This window comes from Molothrus ater, chromosome 1, assembly GCF_012460135.2.
Source record: "Molothrus ater isolate BHLD 08-10-18 breed brown headed cowbird chromosome 1, BPBGC_Mater_1.1, whole genome shotgun sequence".
In the NCBI taxonomy this organism is placed as follows: Eukaryota; Metazoa; Chordata; class Aves; order Passeriformes; family Icteridae; genus Molothrus; species Molothrus ater.
Window position 1 is genome coordinate 126,737,874 of NC_050478.2, and position 17,396 is coordinate 126,755,269.

Below are 17,396 nucleotides of genomic sequence, written 5' to 3' on the forward strand. Positions count from 1 at the left end.
TTCAGTACAAGAATTACTGTATGCTATAAAAAGCAAGGACTCAAGAATGGTTCTTGAATGTGTTTGACTGTGTGAAAGATGAGGAAACACAATATGTCTGTCAAGTTTGATTTGAAGGCTGTGCATATACTAAAAAGATAAATCCCAATTTTACACTTCACTTATGTGAATTATCTTGTCATTGATATAAAAAGTAGGCTTACTGGTGCTAAGTGACATGTTACTTTACTGGCCCTGAGAAATAGGGGGACACATATTTTCATAGTTCCTTAAACTGATCAGACAGTATTAGACTCCCAAGGTAGTATGCATGGTCAGCACCTAAAAACATAGGGAAAATTTCACTCACTTAAAAGGAAGTACAAAGAAGCTGTTTCAGGCTTTCTTTGGTAAAATAATGTTCTTGCACTCAAAAGTAAGCATTGAAATCCTCTACCCATCTGTCTTCCCATACATATATAATAAAATAAGCCTACCTATATATGGCCAAAAAACCTTTTTTCTAGTGTGACATTACTTGTTTTTAATTATTGAATACCTCAACAAAGGTATGTTTTATCTCTATATTTAATAAATAATAATTTTTAAAAGATTATTTTAATGCAAAAGATGTCCATCTCCAAGGTCTGGTCTATATCCTGTTCTCACAAGTCCTCTAAACTGAGGATTCTGAAAGCAAAGATTAAAAAAATCTCTTAAACTTCTGTGGTCTGGAATGGATTAGTGATTAAACTACCTTATAAGGCAGATTGTCTAAACCATATTTTCCTTCTCCCTTGGACAGCTACCAGAGTGTTTCCTACATGTTCTACTTCATCACCTTTCAAAATGACAACAGCTTTCACTGGAAGTCATTCTTTGCCTTCTGTATGGGTATTCTACCCTCTCCAGCATTAGTAGAGGTTTTTTTTCTGAATCAGCTGGACATACCACTGTTGCACTGAGGCATTGCACCAAGTCATTCCACAGGCTGACAAAGCCAAGATATCATTTGTTCCTTTGAAAATAGATTCCTAGCCCCACCAAAACCACTATATTAGACATCGAGACATAGCTAACCCTTAGAAATATTAAATTTGTCTGGGTTTGAGATCTGCATGTGTGTTTGTGTGTGTGTTAAATTAATGTTCTCCTAGATAATGCTTCTTTAAAAATTTGAAAAAATATCTTTATCAAGCACTCAGCAAAATTATTTCTTAATGGTGTTTGTCTGTTAGAGTTTGTCTGATGTTACAAAATAAGGCAACAGAGTGGTCTTGCCACAGTTAAAGAAACTCTAAATACCTTTTAAATTGCCTTCAATCAGTTTCAAGATTTTTTTGAACTTCCAAGCAATTTTTTTTTTAATTTAAATTATCTATAATAAATATTAATATAACAATACAAATGAACAATTCTGGCCATATTGTTGTCTAAAGCCATAAGAGCAGCTTTTCTCACGCTATTGAAGGATTTCTTCCTTTTGGAACAGTCCAGTTCAGAAATCCCCAATCTGTGTGAAGACTTTGCTTTTGTTCATTTGGAGATTTGACCAAAGTTTTCTTATTTTTCATAGTAAAACAAAAATGAATGTTTTGGACTTCTCCCAGAAATACAGGGAGTTGTCCTATCCTCCGGACTTACTTTATCTGATATAGATTTATGGATATAGAAAGCCAATTGCATGAATATATATGCATTCCTGAAATTAGCATAGTTTTGCAATTTATAATTACAATACTTTTAATCTACATAGAAAACAAAGGAAGCAAGTGCTATGACACTTCCATCTTTCCACCACATGTTGACACACCACTCAGAAATATTAGTTTGTATTATTATTAAAGCCACAAAACATCTGTTTCCTGTCTGGCTCCGTAGATGCCAAACTGTGGAGCTCTAAACATTGTCAGCTTCTCTTCTCTTGCTTGACATGGTCAGTGCTGCCACAAATAATATTGTCATCCCCCTGGATTCATTTACTATGGTTTTAGGAAGGCCACAGTGGGAAACAAATAATGCAATGCATAAACTTTGGCTGTCAAAGGCTCTTTCTTTGACATGAAATAATTCAGATATGGAAATTATTTAGTTGTGGACATGCAGATAGGATACTGTGGAATTAAGAAAATACATTGTAGTGTATGACATGGATAAGGATAAAGGGAACTTTTTTGTCTTTACTTACTATTTAACCAAAAAGCTATATTCTATCTTCCTGAATGACACTGTCTTGCATTGAAAATACACAATATTTTGGGGGACTGTAAGATGTCAGACTGGGACGTGGCCCGGCCTAGCACCCATTCTATTACAGACTGGACCTTTCTCCTATCCCAAGAGCATTGATGTAATTAGTCTATCAAAAAAGGTAAAATCTAGAGTCCCAACCAGGACTTCAATAATTTCTGTGAAAAATTATCAGTGAATAGAATTATTCTGTGAACAGAACTGATAAATTTCAAAAGGAGGTGTTTTTCTTTGACAATATTTTATGACTAGAACCAAATCTATCTGAAGATTTTCAAGCACTTCTGCCAAACTAAACTACATCTGATTTTCTGCATAAGAAAATTCAAAGGCTACCACATATACATTCTCAAAAAATCCATGTGAATCTAGACCATGGTGTTTAATGTTAGTGTTCGAGTGATGAAAAATCAGCCACAGCTCTGATAAGGTGCTAAAATAATTTATAGTCTTTGGCTTCAAAATCCATATTTTTTTCAGGGTGTAACCTTCTACCATCTTGTTTCAGTCCACTAAATCTTATTTTGTTTCTAATTAATGAGCCTTTTAAAATGAGATATATTCTCCTTTGTGTTTGGGACCCTACAAAAATGTATTTTCCCTCACATCTTTATTTTTTTGCTCCCTTTACTCAGATGCTTCTGATTTTCAAAGAACTAAACGCTGATATTACAAAGTATGTTTTCTTCCAGATCTTTGTAAATTCCACATTTATGATATTTCAGAAAAAAAAATGCTGCTTTAAAAAAAATTTATCTCATTCTAGCTTGCACAGCAAATTTTGGTGCCTGAATTTAATCTTTCATTGTTATCATCTCTAACAGCTCATATTAAGGCTCCATGATATAAAGTAGAAGCAACTCCATATGGATTTTATAACATTCCTTTGTTAGGTTAAATGACCTAAAATTATGCAGGCATTTTGCCACTGATCTATTATCCAGAAGTAAAAACAAAGGTAGAGGGACAGTGCAAATAAATAAAACCTAAGACTGACTTGAGCAGGAAGCAGTTTTTTGGCAAGTTTTTAACCACCACTTAGTTTCTGGGCATGAGAAACACAACCTTTGGTGGATACAACAGAAACCCCAAAGAGAAAGTAACAGCGAGATTGAATTAATTTCTTTATCTAATACTAATACATTCTTTCTGTTAAATTCCCACCACAGCATCAAAGCACTGTCCTGGAAATGCTTCTCGTTTGTGGTTGACAGATGTTAGCTGTCCTTTAAGTCTACAACAGCACTATTTTTCTAGATGTAATCTGATATGCCTTTGATCCCAGTAATTGAACACTTCCAGCACAGGATGGAAAGGGCACCAGAAAAAGAATATTAATCCAGAGAAAGTGGGTTTCTCCACATGCTCAAAATTCTTTATCAAAATTGATGTAAGCAGATCACATAGCATGATGCCCAACAGTTTTCTGCCTGAGGAGCCTTTTGTGGAACAACCAAATATGGCTGGGGAATGTTCGTGGGATATGAGTGTAGACTCAAGGAAAAAGGGAATCCTGCATTAAAATGCAAGTTGCTGATTTACCTTTTGGGAAATCAGTACTATTCTTAATGTGAAACCAGGTACTGCTCATCTGGTGGGAAATTCTTATCCCAGCTTTACAAACCACATCAAAAAGTACATTTATTGTGGGTTCCACACACCTTGATGGTCCTCCATAATTTATAATGCTTTCCTCTCACTGACAAGACCCTTCACAAATTCTTCTGCAGTTTGTCCTGATTTTTTGTCTCATCATATTGATCTATTCGTGTTACCAACCATGTCCTCTTCAACATCCTGCTCTTCTCTCTCCTCTACCTACCTCAGGTTCTTCTGCTTCAGCTTTTACATTCAAATGTTTTACTGGCCCTATGCTTGTGGATATTTGTAAATCAGAGCAATACCTACATATGCAGTTCCATGCCCTTTACACACTACAACATGCAAACATCTCAGTCTTAGAGATCAGTTATGGTTGACTCAGTGGGCTGAATTACTAGATGTGACATATTTTAGAATTATTGATTTAGGTAATGAATTATACACTGAAAAGAATGTTCTGGTTTCTGTATTATTAACTGTGATGGCATGAAATAATATTTACTAATTGTTTTATTTCATTTCAGTTTACTTGAGCACAGAATTCTAGAAATGGAAGAAAGGCACAAAGAGGAGCTGGCCACTTTGAAGGAGGAAAAAGAGAACCTGCAAGGCTTAGTCACACGACAAAGCTACATAATCCAGGAACTAGAGAAGCAGTTAAACAAGGCAACAAGCAATAACAGTGTCCTGCAGAAACAGCAGCTTGAATTGATGGATACGGTTCACACCCTGATCACCCTCTGCTCCAAGGAAGGAGGTAAGAAAATGGCATTACAAAGTACATTATAAAGTATATTAGAAGTACTAGGAAACGTCTTGTGAATTAAGACCTCAATTTTTGGAAAATCAAAACTTCATTGTCTTATTCCAAGAAAGAAAAAGACATTAAAATTGAGGAGAAAAGAGCTGATGAGGACCCACAAATCAGATAAAGTTCGGACAATGCTGAGGCTGATCCTTGCACCAACAGCCATATTTGATTTTTTGAATTTATTATCATTGAGTTTTTATATCTTGACCATAGCAGATATAGGCCATAATTACATTGCCTTTGTACTAACAATATTGATATGCTCCTCTGAGTATCTGTCTCCTTCTGCTGGAAGTAAGCCAACCAGCTATGGATTTTAACTTAACAGTACCTCATCTACTCTTGAGTTCCTTTTCAGTCAATGGAGAGAACAGGCTACTAACCAAAGGAAAGTAATTCAGAGTTTTTTACATGTGTATGGTTTATAATATTAATTATTTTGGTTGTAGGCTCTTATGGTGCTACAGGTAGGCATCCAGGAGATTAATCTCTTCTATTGAATTAGATTTTATTTATAATAAGGGACCATTTTTCTTTCTTCTGTCTTGCTGTGTTTTGTTTGTTTCTGGGTGCTCCAAACAAAAAAGGTAGAAATAATGTTGAAAGAAGGGCTCAGTAAAGACTCTGTAGGACAATTTTCCTCAAGTATGTCTTTCTTAGTAAACAGTTTTCTTACAGAAACATATACAGAAATTCAGATAGAATTTCAATTTTCAGATGCCAAGGACACTGCAGAACATCTTAAGAAAGAAATTCCTTTCACCAGAACTGGTTGAGGGAGGGGTAGAAACCACTGTGCAAAATGGAAATGGTACACTTGGAAGAATATATTATTATCTATGAAAAATAAGGCAAAGTCATACATAAATGACAACATAAAAATCCTTCTGAGAAAGGTACAGGATAAACACTGTGAGAAACTGTAGACATGTATAGTCTTTTAGCAATTGTGGAAGCATGGATCAAGGAGTTCTCTGAGAGGTATCAGAATTTGAAGAGCCCAGCATAATAGATTGTTGTCATTCTAGAGCATTCTAGAGCTCTAAGTGCCATAAAATAAAAAAAACCCAGCAAAATACTAAAATGAAACCAGCAAACAACTAACCCATTGCCTGCCCCAACTGAAAACTTGTCACCTGCATCATTACTTGTCACCTGTATCATTATTCAGTGCTCTCTCTAAGAAGCAGAGGACATACTAGATCAATCAAACTATTCAGCTCAAGGCAATGTGGGTTTTCTCTCTGCTATATATTCCCATGCAACTTGTGTGGCTTAAACATAAGCTACTCCAGTCATGAGGATTACATCTCTTACTTTGGAAGTGTTGCATGCTTGGGCCAGTGTTGATAGACTACTTTAAAAAAAAATGTTTTCCTCCTCTCGTGTTCATCCTAAATGTTCCCTTCTGCTCATTCTGTTATATAGTTCCCTAGCATTTGGAATTAAATAACATGTTTCATAGAAGGCTGTTCTCATATCAGTAGAGAAACATTGTGATGCAATGCAAATCCTTTATTATGTTTTATGGCCTTTTGGCAAAGAAACCTGGCAAACTCTGTGTCCAGAGTGTTCTATTAAAGCTCAGGAGTATTTTAAAATCAATATCAAAATGAAAGATATATTATTCTCATACAGAGATACATAGCAAATTCTTTAAAGCTTAAAAAGATTTTCTAACAGTCTTGAATATGATTCAAAGAAAAAAAAAAACAACAAACAAACTAACATTTTTCCAAAACTTAGTTTCCTCAGCTGCTTCTTATAAAAACTTTGAATGAGGAATACAGAAGTGGGTGTTTAAAATTGGGCTCCTGGGTACAAATTCAGGTGCCTGAAAACCTGAGTTTTCAACAGTCTTTTTAAGTTCTGAGGAACTGTGGAAGTAAATGATGCTTAGCACAGTAAATGCCTAAGTACAACTTCAATAGCCTAACTAAGCCCTTGATTTTGTACTCCATTGCCTTTTGTGTATTATCATGTTCAGAATTTTCTTTGGATACCTTTCTTCTTTGAGGAGAATAACTTAACAAGAAATGCTCAAGTGAAGAAATGTTTCTTTCTTATTGTCTGATTAAGTCTAACTGACCAGTGTTTTTGGTAGGTACATTCACAGCTGAAGAAGTAGCCAGATAGCTTAAGTTAAAATAATATTTTCCTGGAGCACAAGATCACTCTAATGAAGACAACGTACTGAAGGTTGTGCCAAAAATTAATGCCAACTTCAGTCTATCAAAATATATGTTGAAGATGAAATGTATGCATATTGGGAAGTACCACTGGATCTACTCTAAATTTATACCCAAATATGAAGTTTGGGTAGTCTTACACAAATCTTGATACAAAAAATGTTCTGTGAGAACTGGTGTTTCTTGGGAAATGGAGAATAACAAAGAGTGATACATAAATCAGTGACACATCTTCTGTCTTATACTTCGGTAAATCTCAGTCCTCTAATTTCATAAGGGATATAGCAGAAATGGAAATGGTCCAGAAAAGAATAGGACAATGAAAAAATTAGAGTCCTGGAACAATTTTATTATGAGGAGAGAGAGCTGTAACATACAGATCTATTAGGTGGGAAAGAAGATATGTGGAATGCTGTTATGGAAATGCCCAAAATAATTAATGATAGGGAGAAAAGGAACAGCTAATAACACTGGGAAGTATTTTCCATTGATAAAAGAGAGGACTTATGTAATTTAGGTAAAGGTTACTAGATATCATAGATATTGATAAATATTTTTTTATTATTAGAAAGCTGTAGAGGTAGAAAAGGATGGGTCCTATTAAGAACTTTGGGTCTCTAATAGGGACACTCATCTTTGACAGAAAGCACAACCTAAGTGAGGCATCAAGTCTGGAAAACCAGACTGTCAAAGGTGAGGACCTATATGAACAAAAGAGTTGAGAGGAATTGCAAAGTATGTCTAAATCCTGTAGTATTTTGAGAATAGATTTAAGTATCTCTGTCAGATTTTCTTAAATTAATAATGTAAGTGTTTATATTTTATCTTACATTTATGCCATGATATTTTAAAATTTGTCTTTCTGTCTGTCTGTCTATCTATCTATCTATCTATCTATCTATCTATCTATCTATCTATCTATCTATCAATCTATCCATCCACCCACCCACCCACCTATCCGTCCATCCATCCATCCATGTGTAAATTCTCTCCCAGGATAAGTCACAGATAGGAAAATTATTTTCTTTTTCTTTTAAGTCATAGTATTGAAGATTTTCCCATTTGCGAAAGTGAAAAATGGAATATAGCTAAACCAATAAATTTGAAACAAATCTGGTGATAATCACTGTTTTTTGATTACAGAACATGAGATACATTTACTCCGGTAGTGACATAATCATATCAGAAGACTTATTTTTAGATTAATTTAAATAAATTGTGACACTATCTGAAATTCTCCTGTTAGGAGCCTATGAATAATATAGCTGAGTAGTATAGAGATACAGGGCTGAACAGAAACTGGTTTTGTTCAGTAAAACAGTGTAAGGAGCTAACAAAGTCTCTAGAACTGGATGACAACCCTAAGAAATCTGCTTTGGTGCTTCCACTGTGCCTAGGCATATATTAGGAGAGTTTCTGAAGCATATAAAGGCAAATGAGAAAGAGAAAAAAATAAACAAAACCAACCAGGCCAAATCAACCAAACAAAAAACTCAAAAAAACAAATGAAAAGGTAAAAGCAACACAAATGAATTTTCTTTTAAATATAGGTGGACCTAAATAGAAAATCCAGATCCCATTTTCAGTGTCAGTTTTGGTACAGACCAGTTTTGAGAGGAGGGCCACCTGTAAAACTTGGAATTGTTGTTAGTTAAGTTTCCAAAATACCACCCACCTCTCTCCCAGTGTGAGTGATTCTAGAGTTTCAGTTGCATGTAATCCTTCAAACAGACACTCTAACAGGTCACAGATCCTACAGAGAGTCAAATAAATGCAGGGTACCATGGGGACTCACAGGTCTCTATTTTGGCCTGTGTCTGTGGCTAAACAAACTTGTCACATTGTCTGGGTATATTGGTATATTTTAGGCAGGGGCAAAAACCTTGGCAACATCGGCCAGTAAATTTCTACAGAAGAATTTCTAAAATAAAAGCACCTTCAGACACTAGCCTTCAAAGGAAATGGTTTTTCACTATGGTGAATATTAAAATAATTATTTAAAGATGAAGTAATCTCAAAATTAAACTGTAGATAAATGCATGAAACTTTTACTTTTCCCCAACAAAAGATGAGGTGATAAAAACATAGCAGTGAAGGCCTGAGTAATCACAGAGATATTGCATGATTATTTCTGAGACTGCAAAAGTGCTTCACCTGTAGAAAATAACAAATAGAAATTAATTTATAGATGGATAGGAATCAAATTATTCTTAGAAAAGGTCATAAAAGGTTTTGTGCTTATTGTTTTCTTTGAACTGGTCTTTTCTCATACTACTTAGAGTATTATTTTTCTTAGAGTGTTATTTATAAAGCACATTACTATCACTGTCAAACACATCTGTAACATGTAAATAGTATTGTGAAGTACTTTCTAAGTTGCCACATGAGAAAAATTATTTATGGAGAAATTATGTAGTGCTAAAGTAGACAGTCACATGAATATTACTCAAAAAACTCCTTAACCCCAAAACAAGGTATATACTACAAATTATGTTAAGCAATAGCTAATGCAATCAAAGATGTGTATGCAAGTTCAAACCAATTACTTTAGAAAGGATACTGGTCCACTGGGAAATTATGGTTCAAGCCAATGTCACAAAAGGTGCCCAATCAAAAATGAGTTGTCTTTGATTCCAGTATAAGAAAATTTATTGAATTTATATTGTCTCAAAAATAATTTGCATAACTTGTGGTAACTGCCTAGGTAGTCCTACCCACAGGATAAAGGAATGTAAAATTCAGTGGGAAAGCATATTTCACCATACATTTATTTTTGTTGTCCTATTGTTTTTTTTCTTTGGCTGTTTTCCAGACTGCATAATAATATACCTTGTTAAAATGTTTGGCCTAAACTTACTTACCTCAGAAAACTAATGGAACAGAAGAGGAAATTTTGTCATGAATATCTGGTTTTGTGGCCTCTTAGTAAAAGAGAAATGAAGAATTGTCTTCCTCTTGAAGATGCCAAGCTTAATTCTCAAAATCATACAAGTATAAGCTAAGAATTTACCTCCCCAGAAGTACCTACTGACTTCATAAAATAAATACCATGGTTACTGGGTCTGGCACTTCAGAAAAGGTACAGATCTCCTGGTTTATGGATAGGGGAAAAAAATACGTCCAAAAGTTCATTTGAAGGGAATTCATGCTTTTTAATGGCATAGCAATTAATTTATTTAAAAAAAATTAAACAGTAGTCAATCTATTCCACTTCTTATTCCCAAGCTGATGTGATGTAAAAATTTACTCTGAAGAGAAAAGAGTGAGAATAGACTGAGAACTTCAAAGAAATGACCTGAAGGTTACAGGCTCAGGGGAAACTCCATTGACAGAAGCAGAATTGCCTCAGCAGTGATGTTGGCCTTCTTCATTAAGCAGACTTCAAAGACACCTTTTATAATAAAGGCTAGTATTAAAAAAAACAACCCAAAATTAAAAAAAAATAACCCAAACCAAAACCAAAAACCAAAAACCAACCAGAACCACAAAAAGCCAAAACCAAACTAAATAAAAAATCCTGGTGGGAATGCAGGACAGAAAAAGAGAACAGTAGTTTTAAATATTAGTATTTTGACCATGTTCGATAATACAAATTTTCTATATCAGCCATAAATTGGAATACAATAATGAGAATATTTAAATCCACTAGATTTTAGCCGTGTAGAAGAGCAAGGTTTTATGATACAGGTCTTGATCTTGATCATTTTACTTCTGTTCATAGAAAGAATAATATTGGTACTCATTTGAGACATATTTTGAGGCAACAGCTAGTTTTTTCTGTACCATTTCTCTATAAACATTTCATTCCTTAAGCCCATGCCTCCTCTTGGTACTTTATCCTTGACATTATTAAGGTTTTTTCCAACGTGATGAGACATAACTGGTGATGCAGAAACTTAGAGTGTGTCCCATAAATTACTTCATTATTTTTCTTTCAAAACATAGAAGAATCTTTTGTTCCAGGTGCACAGAAGATTCTGATCAGCTTCATCTGAAAGCTGTAGGTTTGAGGTGGATCAGTATTGTGCTTGAAACATCATTTAAGAAATGTATTCATGCATGAAATGACAGATTTTTTTTAAACCAGAAATTGTATTTTAGTTATCAATGTGTTCCAATATACTGTGGTGTAAGAACAAAGCATGATGCTTTTGATATACTAATTAATTTTAAAAATATTTATTTGTTAAGAATTAATTAAAAACCTCAGACTTGTAAAAGTTAGAATGTCTACACCAAAGCTTTAAACAAAATGCAGTTTAATGTGCTGAAATCATCTGGTGTTCCATACACTTTTTAACTTTCCCAAAGACGTCAAAGCAGATAACTTCAGCTAAGGTTCAAGATTATGGGAAAAATCAATTTTCTCAGTTTCTCTCTACTTCCTCCATCTTTAGAGATTCTATGAGCATGAGGCTTTCATTTTTATTAAGATATTCTAAAGCAAAACAGAAATACTTTTCATTTAAAAAGAGATCAGAAGATCACTATCAGAAAATGCTTGCTGGCATTTCACAAAGCTCACTATTACAAAGATGCATTCCAATATGTGATCTGCTCCTATTTATATTTTGAAAGCTGGAGAAAAACTGAATCTTTCTTTTGCCCTCAGTGTCAGGGAAGAGGGGTCCCCTTACTCTCACTGAGGCTGGATCCTCTTGAGCAAATGATCCAGAAAACGCTGCAGGGCTGCAGTCAGAGGCTGCTCTGACTTTGTGCTGTCATGGAGATGTTCAGTTGAACACACACATCAGCACCAGCTTTTGTGTTTTTTGTTTCTTCTGTTCAGGTGCTATGCAATTCCTGCTTTTGTTGAATACTCTCTTTGTTGATACTCAATTTTCAGAGATGCTCAGAAAGTTCTGTTGGACAGTTTTTGGGGTCATTCTTATCTGACTCACTTAACATTTTCAGAGTTTGGGTCTGGACTTCTTTTAGATCAATAAAGTAAGTTCTGTCCAAGTGAGTTTTTCCATGATGAGGTGACTTACAACTACAAGTACCCTTTTTCACCATATTATCTGTTAAAAGGTAGTAGTAATGTTAGAGTTTATATTTAGTGTTGATGTTAGTCTTGTTTATTTATTTATATGATCACTACCTGTGTTGTTTTTTTCTAAAAATAAAAAAAAATAAAAATAAAAAAAATCCATATAATCATGTTTTGAAAATAAAAATATTTTCATACTGTAATTTAATAGAGATTAAGTTCTGAAATAAGTAAATTCTTCAAAACAGAATTTTGGATTCTGATATTTTATCCCTATTAACTTGCTGATGATCACGGCAGATCAATATTTATTTGTACTGAAAACTTTAAACTGGAAGTGTATATAAATTATTTGATTTTTATATTAAAATCAATTACCCACCCTCATTCCTACAGTATAGGTCAGTGCCTCTTCACTCAGTTTTGTGAAACTGGCATTATTCACTCACACCAAAGATATTACAGAGAATATCAGAATATATAAACCAACTAACAGCACTGTCAATGTCACCCAAATGGCTTGTTAGTAAAAAATTTCTTTGTATGCATACCATTTCTCAGATGGAAACATCAAATGCACATTAGGGTATCTGTGTGGAAAAATATAAATCAATTAAAGAAACATGGGCACTAGAAGTATTAAACAATGCCAGCAACTTAATCTCCTTGTACAGTTAATGAAAGACTTCTTTAGTTCTCCTCTCAGTGAAGAGCTAGTTACTCACAAAATTGCTGTCTCAAGCAGAAACTCTTAAGGAACTATATTGCAGCTGGATAATTAAGTGTCTTTATCTCTTTGTAAGTGGGCCTTAAGGCATTCTATTGCAGCTCACTAATGAGGACCATTTTATGTTATTCTTAAGTGATTTCTTTCAAATGCATAGTGATTTGAAGTATTATTGTTCTTGCCAGTCACTAAGGCTGGATTTATTGGGAAACAAACTTGATAACTGTATATAATTTATTATGTATTAAATAATTATGCCCTGGAGAGGGTGAAAGCTCTCTACGTTAATGTCGTTTTCCAAGACCGAGTTAATTCCTGCAGCCCTACAGGAGGGAAATTCTGCTTTAAATGATTTATTTAATAAGTAGTTGGATAGCTTGAGTGCTCTTGCTATGCAATTGTTTGCCTTTCTTACTGCAGACTCTTAGAGGCTGTGTGGGAGGGCAAAGTAATGTTCTATTAGCTGCTAAAACATGTCTATAAATGTTAACCTGAGACATCTAATTGAGTACACCTTTTTCCTTTCCTCCCCATATTAAAAGTATTGATCTCAAAATCTTCTATGTAATGAACCTTAGTGCTCCTAACAAATCTGGTACTGGACTAATGCCTAGGCTGTTAGAATCATTGTAGCCCTGCTAATTGCATTTCAGCATGGATTGGTAGTTACTCTGGATTGTACTTAAGAAAGGTTCACACACCACTTTGGGCCTCCCACATGCAGTGAGAACGATGCATGTGGCCATTAAGGTCTAGAGTTTGAGAGCAAAGGGACTATTTTTGCTTTTGCCATTTTTCCTTGGAAACAAAATCCTTCCACTTCTCCATCAAGTCCAGTGACTGTAGGGTCACGGGGTAAATCAAGATCATTGAGCTGCTACAGCAGAATAAACAACTAGTATAACCAACAAACAGAACAACCAAACAACCGAGCAACCAAACAAAATCCCTAACCTTGCCTCCCCCTTTTGCCCCTATAACAAACCCAAATGCTTTCTGCAAGATCTCCCGTCTCCCATTTGTTCTGTGGCTATGGAACCAGCCAACAGATATAGCCAGACCAGCACTGTTCCTGTAAGTGACATTCTGTGACTGCACCACATTTGGGGTTAGGACTAAGTGCTCCCTTAGACATCCAAAATGTGCATGCTCCCTTAGACATCCAAAATTATACACATGCTTATATTGTCACAGAGTCTGAACATTTTAATGAAGGCCAGCATTTTCTATTGTCACCATTCAGCTAATGAATGTGCCTAAGAAAGAAATTGTAGAGTTTTATTTTCTTTTACCTTCTAAAACACCCATATGAATTGAAGGTAAGCTCCCAATTGAAGGTAAGCTCCCAACTGAAGGTAACAAACAACTCCTGCATCTTAAATGAAAGATGCAGGAGGTGTTCGTTACTCATCAGTTAATGGTCTAAATGAAAATATTATTTTTTAAATTGTTATAGAGGAATAGACAGGAAATCAGGAAAAAAAATTGTACCACATAATCCATGGTATGTTCAAATACTGAATAAAATATTGGAACCCACATTGCACACAAAAAAATCTACAAAGACAGATGACTGAGTATGTGAAATACCATTAACTAAATGTATGAGAGATACTTCGGGAGGTGCAAAAGATAATAGAAGGAGATTGCAGTAGAAATTGTAGGTGGCTTCTAGAGCATGGGTGCAGACTTACTGACACTTTCAGCTAAGAATGCAGTTTCACCAGCTGGAACACTCTTGTTAAAAGCTAACAAAGGGAAATTGTCCTTCCCATGATATGTGTATGGAGTTCCTTGGTATGGGACGCTGAATGATGAAAAATAACGTGGCTTCAAAAATGTTAACTGGAGAAATTAATGGAAGAGACCTCTTTCAAAACCTATTAAAGATGCAGATATTTCATCTGGTGGAGGAAGAACTTATATTGTAAATTCCTGGATATGCTTTCTTGTGCTTATATTGCTCCTCAATCCTTTGAACATCTGTTCATATTGAAAACTTTTTTCAGGCCAGGTTTTAGCCAAGCTCTTGCAAAATCCTAGGGCCCTCCTGAGAAGAAAAGTCCTAAAGGAAAAGAAAATAAAAAGAAAATAAGTAATTATGAGCATATAAGAAGAAAAAATCTGAAGATGATTGTTGAAAGTAGTGAGGAAGCCCCATGACTTCCAGGGCCCTGATGCTGGAGATGGGACACTGGAGAGGCTGGAGCAGCAAAGTAACCTGGGGTATCTAGCCTTATAACTTCATTTGGGAATAATGGGGGCCTTGATAAAACATTTTTATACACTAGAATCTGCAAATTTATAATCTATAAACACGATTATGGAACAATAGTTCCCGGAACAAAAATATTTTATTCCAGTATGTCAAAATGAACTTCCCAAGTTGCCAATGGCCTGCTCTTTTTGTTAGATTCAGAGCAATGTTGCAAAGAAATATTAGCTTTAAAAGCATTTTGGTGAATGCATATTTTGTTGAAAGTGCCTGTCCAAACTCCAGTCCTAAATTTTCTTTCACCTCCCTACTTAACAAACATGAGTACACAAGCATGCACAATGTATCTGAGAAGACTGCTGGACTCCAAGACATACAGAAGCAGCTTTCATACTAATATCCCCCCATTTTATTTTGGTTTTTTAAGATATTCAGACTTTATGGAGATGAAAATAAAACATAGAATTAATAAAGTAGGAAATAAAATTGACATTGGAGAAAGTTTTGAATCAGGTAGTGATAGTTTGTCTTTATAACAACTAGAATTGGGTAGTAACTAAGTATAAATTCACATTTAAAACTTTTATTTGACTAACTAGATGCATAAAAAGCTTCTGATATTTTATCAAGAATAAATAACTGCAATACTTTTTTATTAGGTACATCTCAATGGCTTTTAATTTCTATTTATTTTTTCATTGCTCATACTGAGTGACAGTGGTAGCTTTAACAATCCAGAAACATGTTTTGTGGAAGAAAAATGGATAGTGTGTAATATGAACTTGAATGAACATATGCTTTTAAGTCCATTTTAAGAGGGATCCAAGTGTGCTCTTGCATAGCTATCATTTCAGCTCATAGGCATCACTGTATTTATCTGGAGAGCATACCTGAACTGAAATCAGCCTTCAGGTTTGTGCTTTTTTTTCTGGTTTGTGTAACATTTGCAACACAATGGTGTTGTCACACGGTTGCCTTATTGCAGGCAACATTGGGTATCACAGTCAGCCATTAGATTGCAGTTTAATATTTGTTCTCAAGTGGAGCTTGGTATATGCAAGACAAGGAACACTGAAACAGCACTGTCCTCTGGCTATAAGTCAGAAAAACTGTAAGTCTTTGGATATTTTTCCTCCTGAAAATAAAAAAAAAATCTTCACCTTATTCTGTCAGATTTGTTTGTGGTTGCTGTTGCTGGGTCAGGGAACATATATCCATGTGTGGGCACTGTTCCAGGCCTCCTCACTGGGTAACAGTTTGAGTAACATCCTTTGCATAACATTAACAAACTGTTCCGGGTTTGATTCTTTACAAGCCAGGCATTATTTGCCATTGTAACTGAATTTTGTTGGTCCACAGCAGCTGCACCCAAATGGCTGGGAAAGAGGTCAGAGACAGAGGGTCACCTACAGAAATGCAGGATTCCCCACAATATGTCTGGAGCAATGACAAGATCAAGGCAAAATTTATTTGCAGTCAGGATCTAGACAGAAACCATCATTTGGCAGTCCTTGTATGACCCTGTCCTGGAATGTAGCAGCTTTAGGTAAAAACCACCAATTTACAACCTTCTCCTTTTTGATTTTTTAGGAGCTGTTCAACATGGGCTATAATTTTTACCTCAGATGGTTTTGATAATGCAGCTAAAATTTAGGTCAATTATATATGACAATAAGATATGAAGAAAGACTTTTCCTATCTGAATTCAAAAGCATGAATGATTTTAAGTGCCGTTTTGTTACTTCTACTCTATAAGAAAATTATATTTATGTAAATAGAACATTGAAAAAATGAAAATATAATAATTCATTCAGACACTAAAGAAATCTCTGCATGTCTGTCCAAATAAGTCACCATCATACAGAAAAACAAACAGCTGTTTTTCATTTGTTGTCAGTATCACTAAAGGACATAAGAGTCTAGTGATTAACTCAGTCACTGATTTCACAATAGCAGCTCAGATCTCAAATAATTTAGGAATTCTGATTGTGATTTATTGATTCAATCAACATAATGAATTGCATTTTAATATTCTTTATTGCTTATAGACAGGCTATCCTATTCACAGACTATGCTATCTGATGGAGACCTGCTTATAGACAGGCTATGCTATTCACAGGCTATGATATCTGATGGAGACCTGAAAAGTAATGAGACAACTTAATTTTTTCAAAACCAACCAGAAATATCAGTTAAAAAAATCAAGTAGATTATTTTAATTTTTTTCCTAGTTGACATGAAATTAGATAATTTACATACAGCTAGAAAAAACAGATATTGTATGCTTTCAATTTCATATTCCTAGAGGAGAATACTAGATTAGTAAATATTTCAGAAGCTACTTTTTCTTAGTAGTCAGTTGGTATTTCTTTAAACCTGGGAAAAAAAAGAAATCATTCTCCACTTGTGATAGCTGTTAGGAAATAAACTAATTAACTATTGATTTAATTTTACAACTGATAGCAGAAAAATAGTCTTACTCTAACCTGGGCACACATAGCTATCAATCAGTTAAATTTCCCTGACTATGGAAAAAAAAGCCTTATATATCTGAGCTCTCTCACTTGCAAGCACAGGTAAGCCATTCTAACAAAACTGGAGGGGCTGCAGCCTCAGGTGCTGACCCCAGCTTT

The 17,396-nt window shown here is 34.8% G+C and overlaps 1 protein-coding gene across 1 annotated transcript in view; it reads left to right on the top strand.

Moving 5' to 3' along the window:
- ANGPT1 (angiopoietin 1) overlaps positions 1 to 17,396 on the top strand; it is a 151,701-nt gene that overhangs the window by 73,426 nt on the left and 60,879 nt on the right. Inside the window, exon 4 of the mRNA XM_036406337.2 lies at positions 4,356 to 4,588. Coding sequence (XP_036262230.1) covers positions 4,356 to 4,588 — 233 coding nt within the window. The remainder of the gene's footprint in view (positions 1 to 4,355; positions 4,589 to 17,396) is intronic.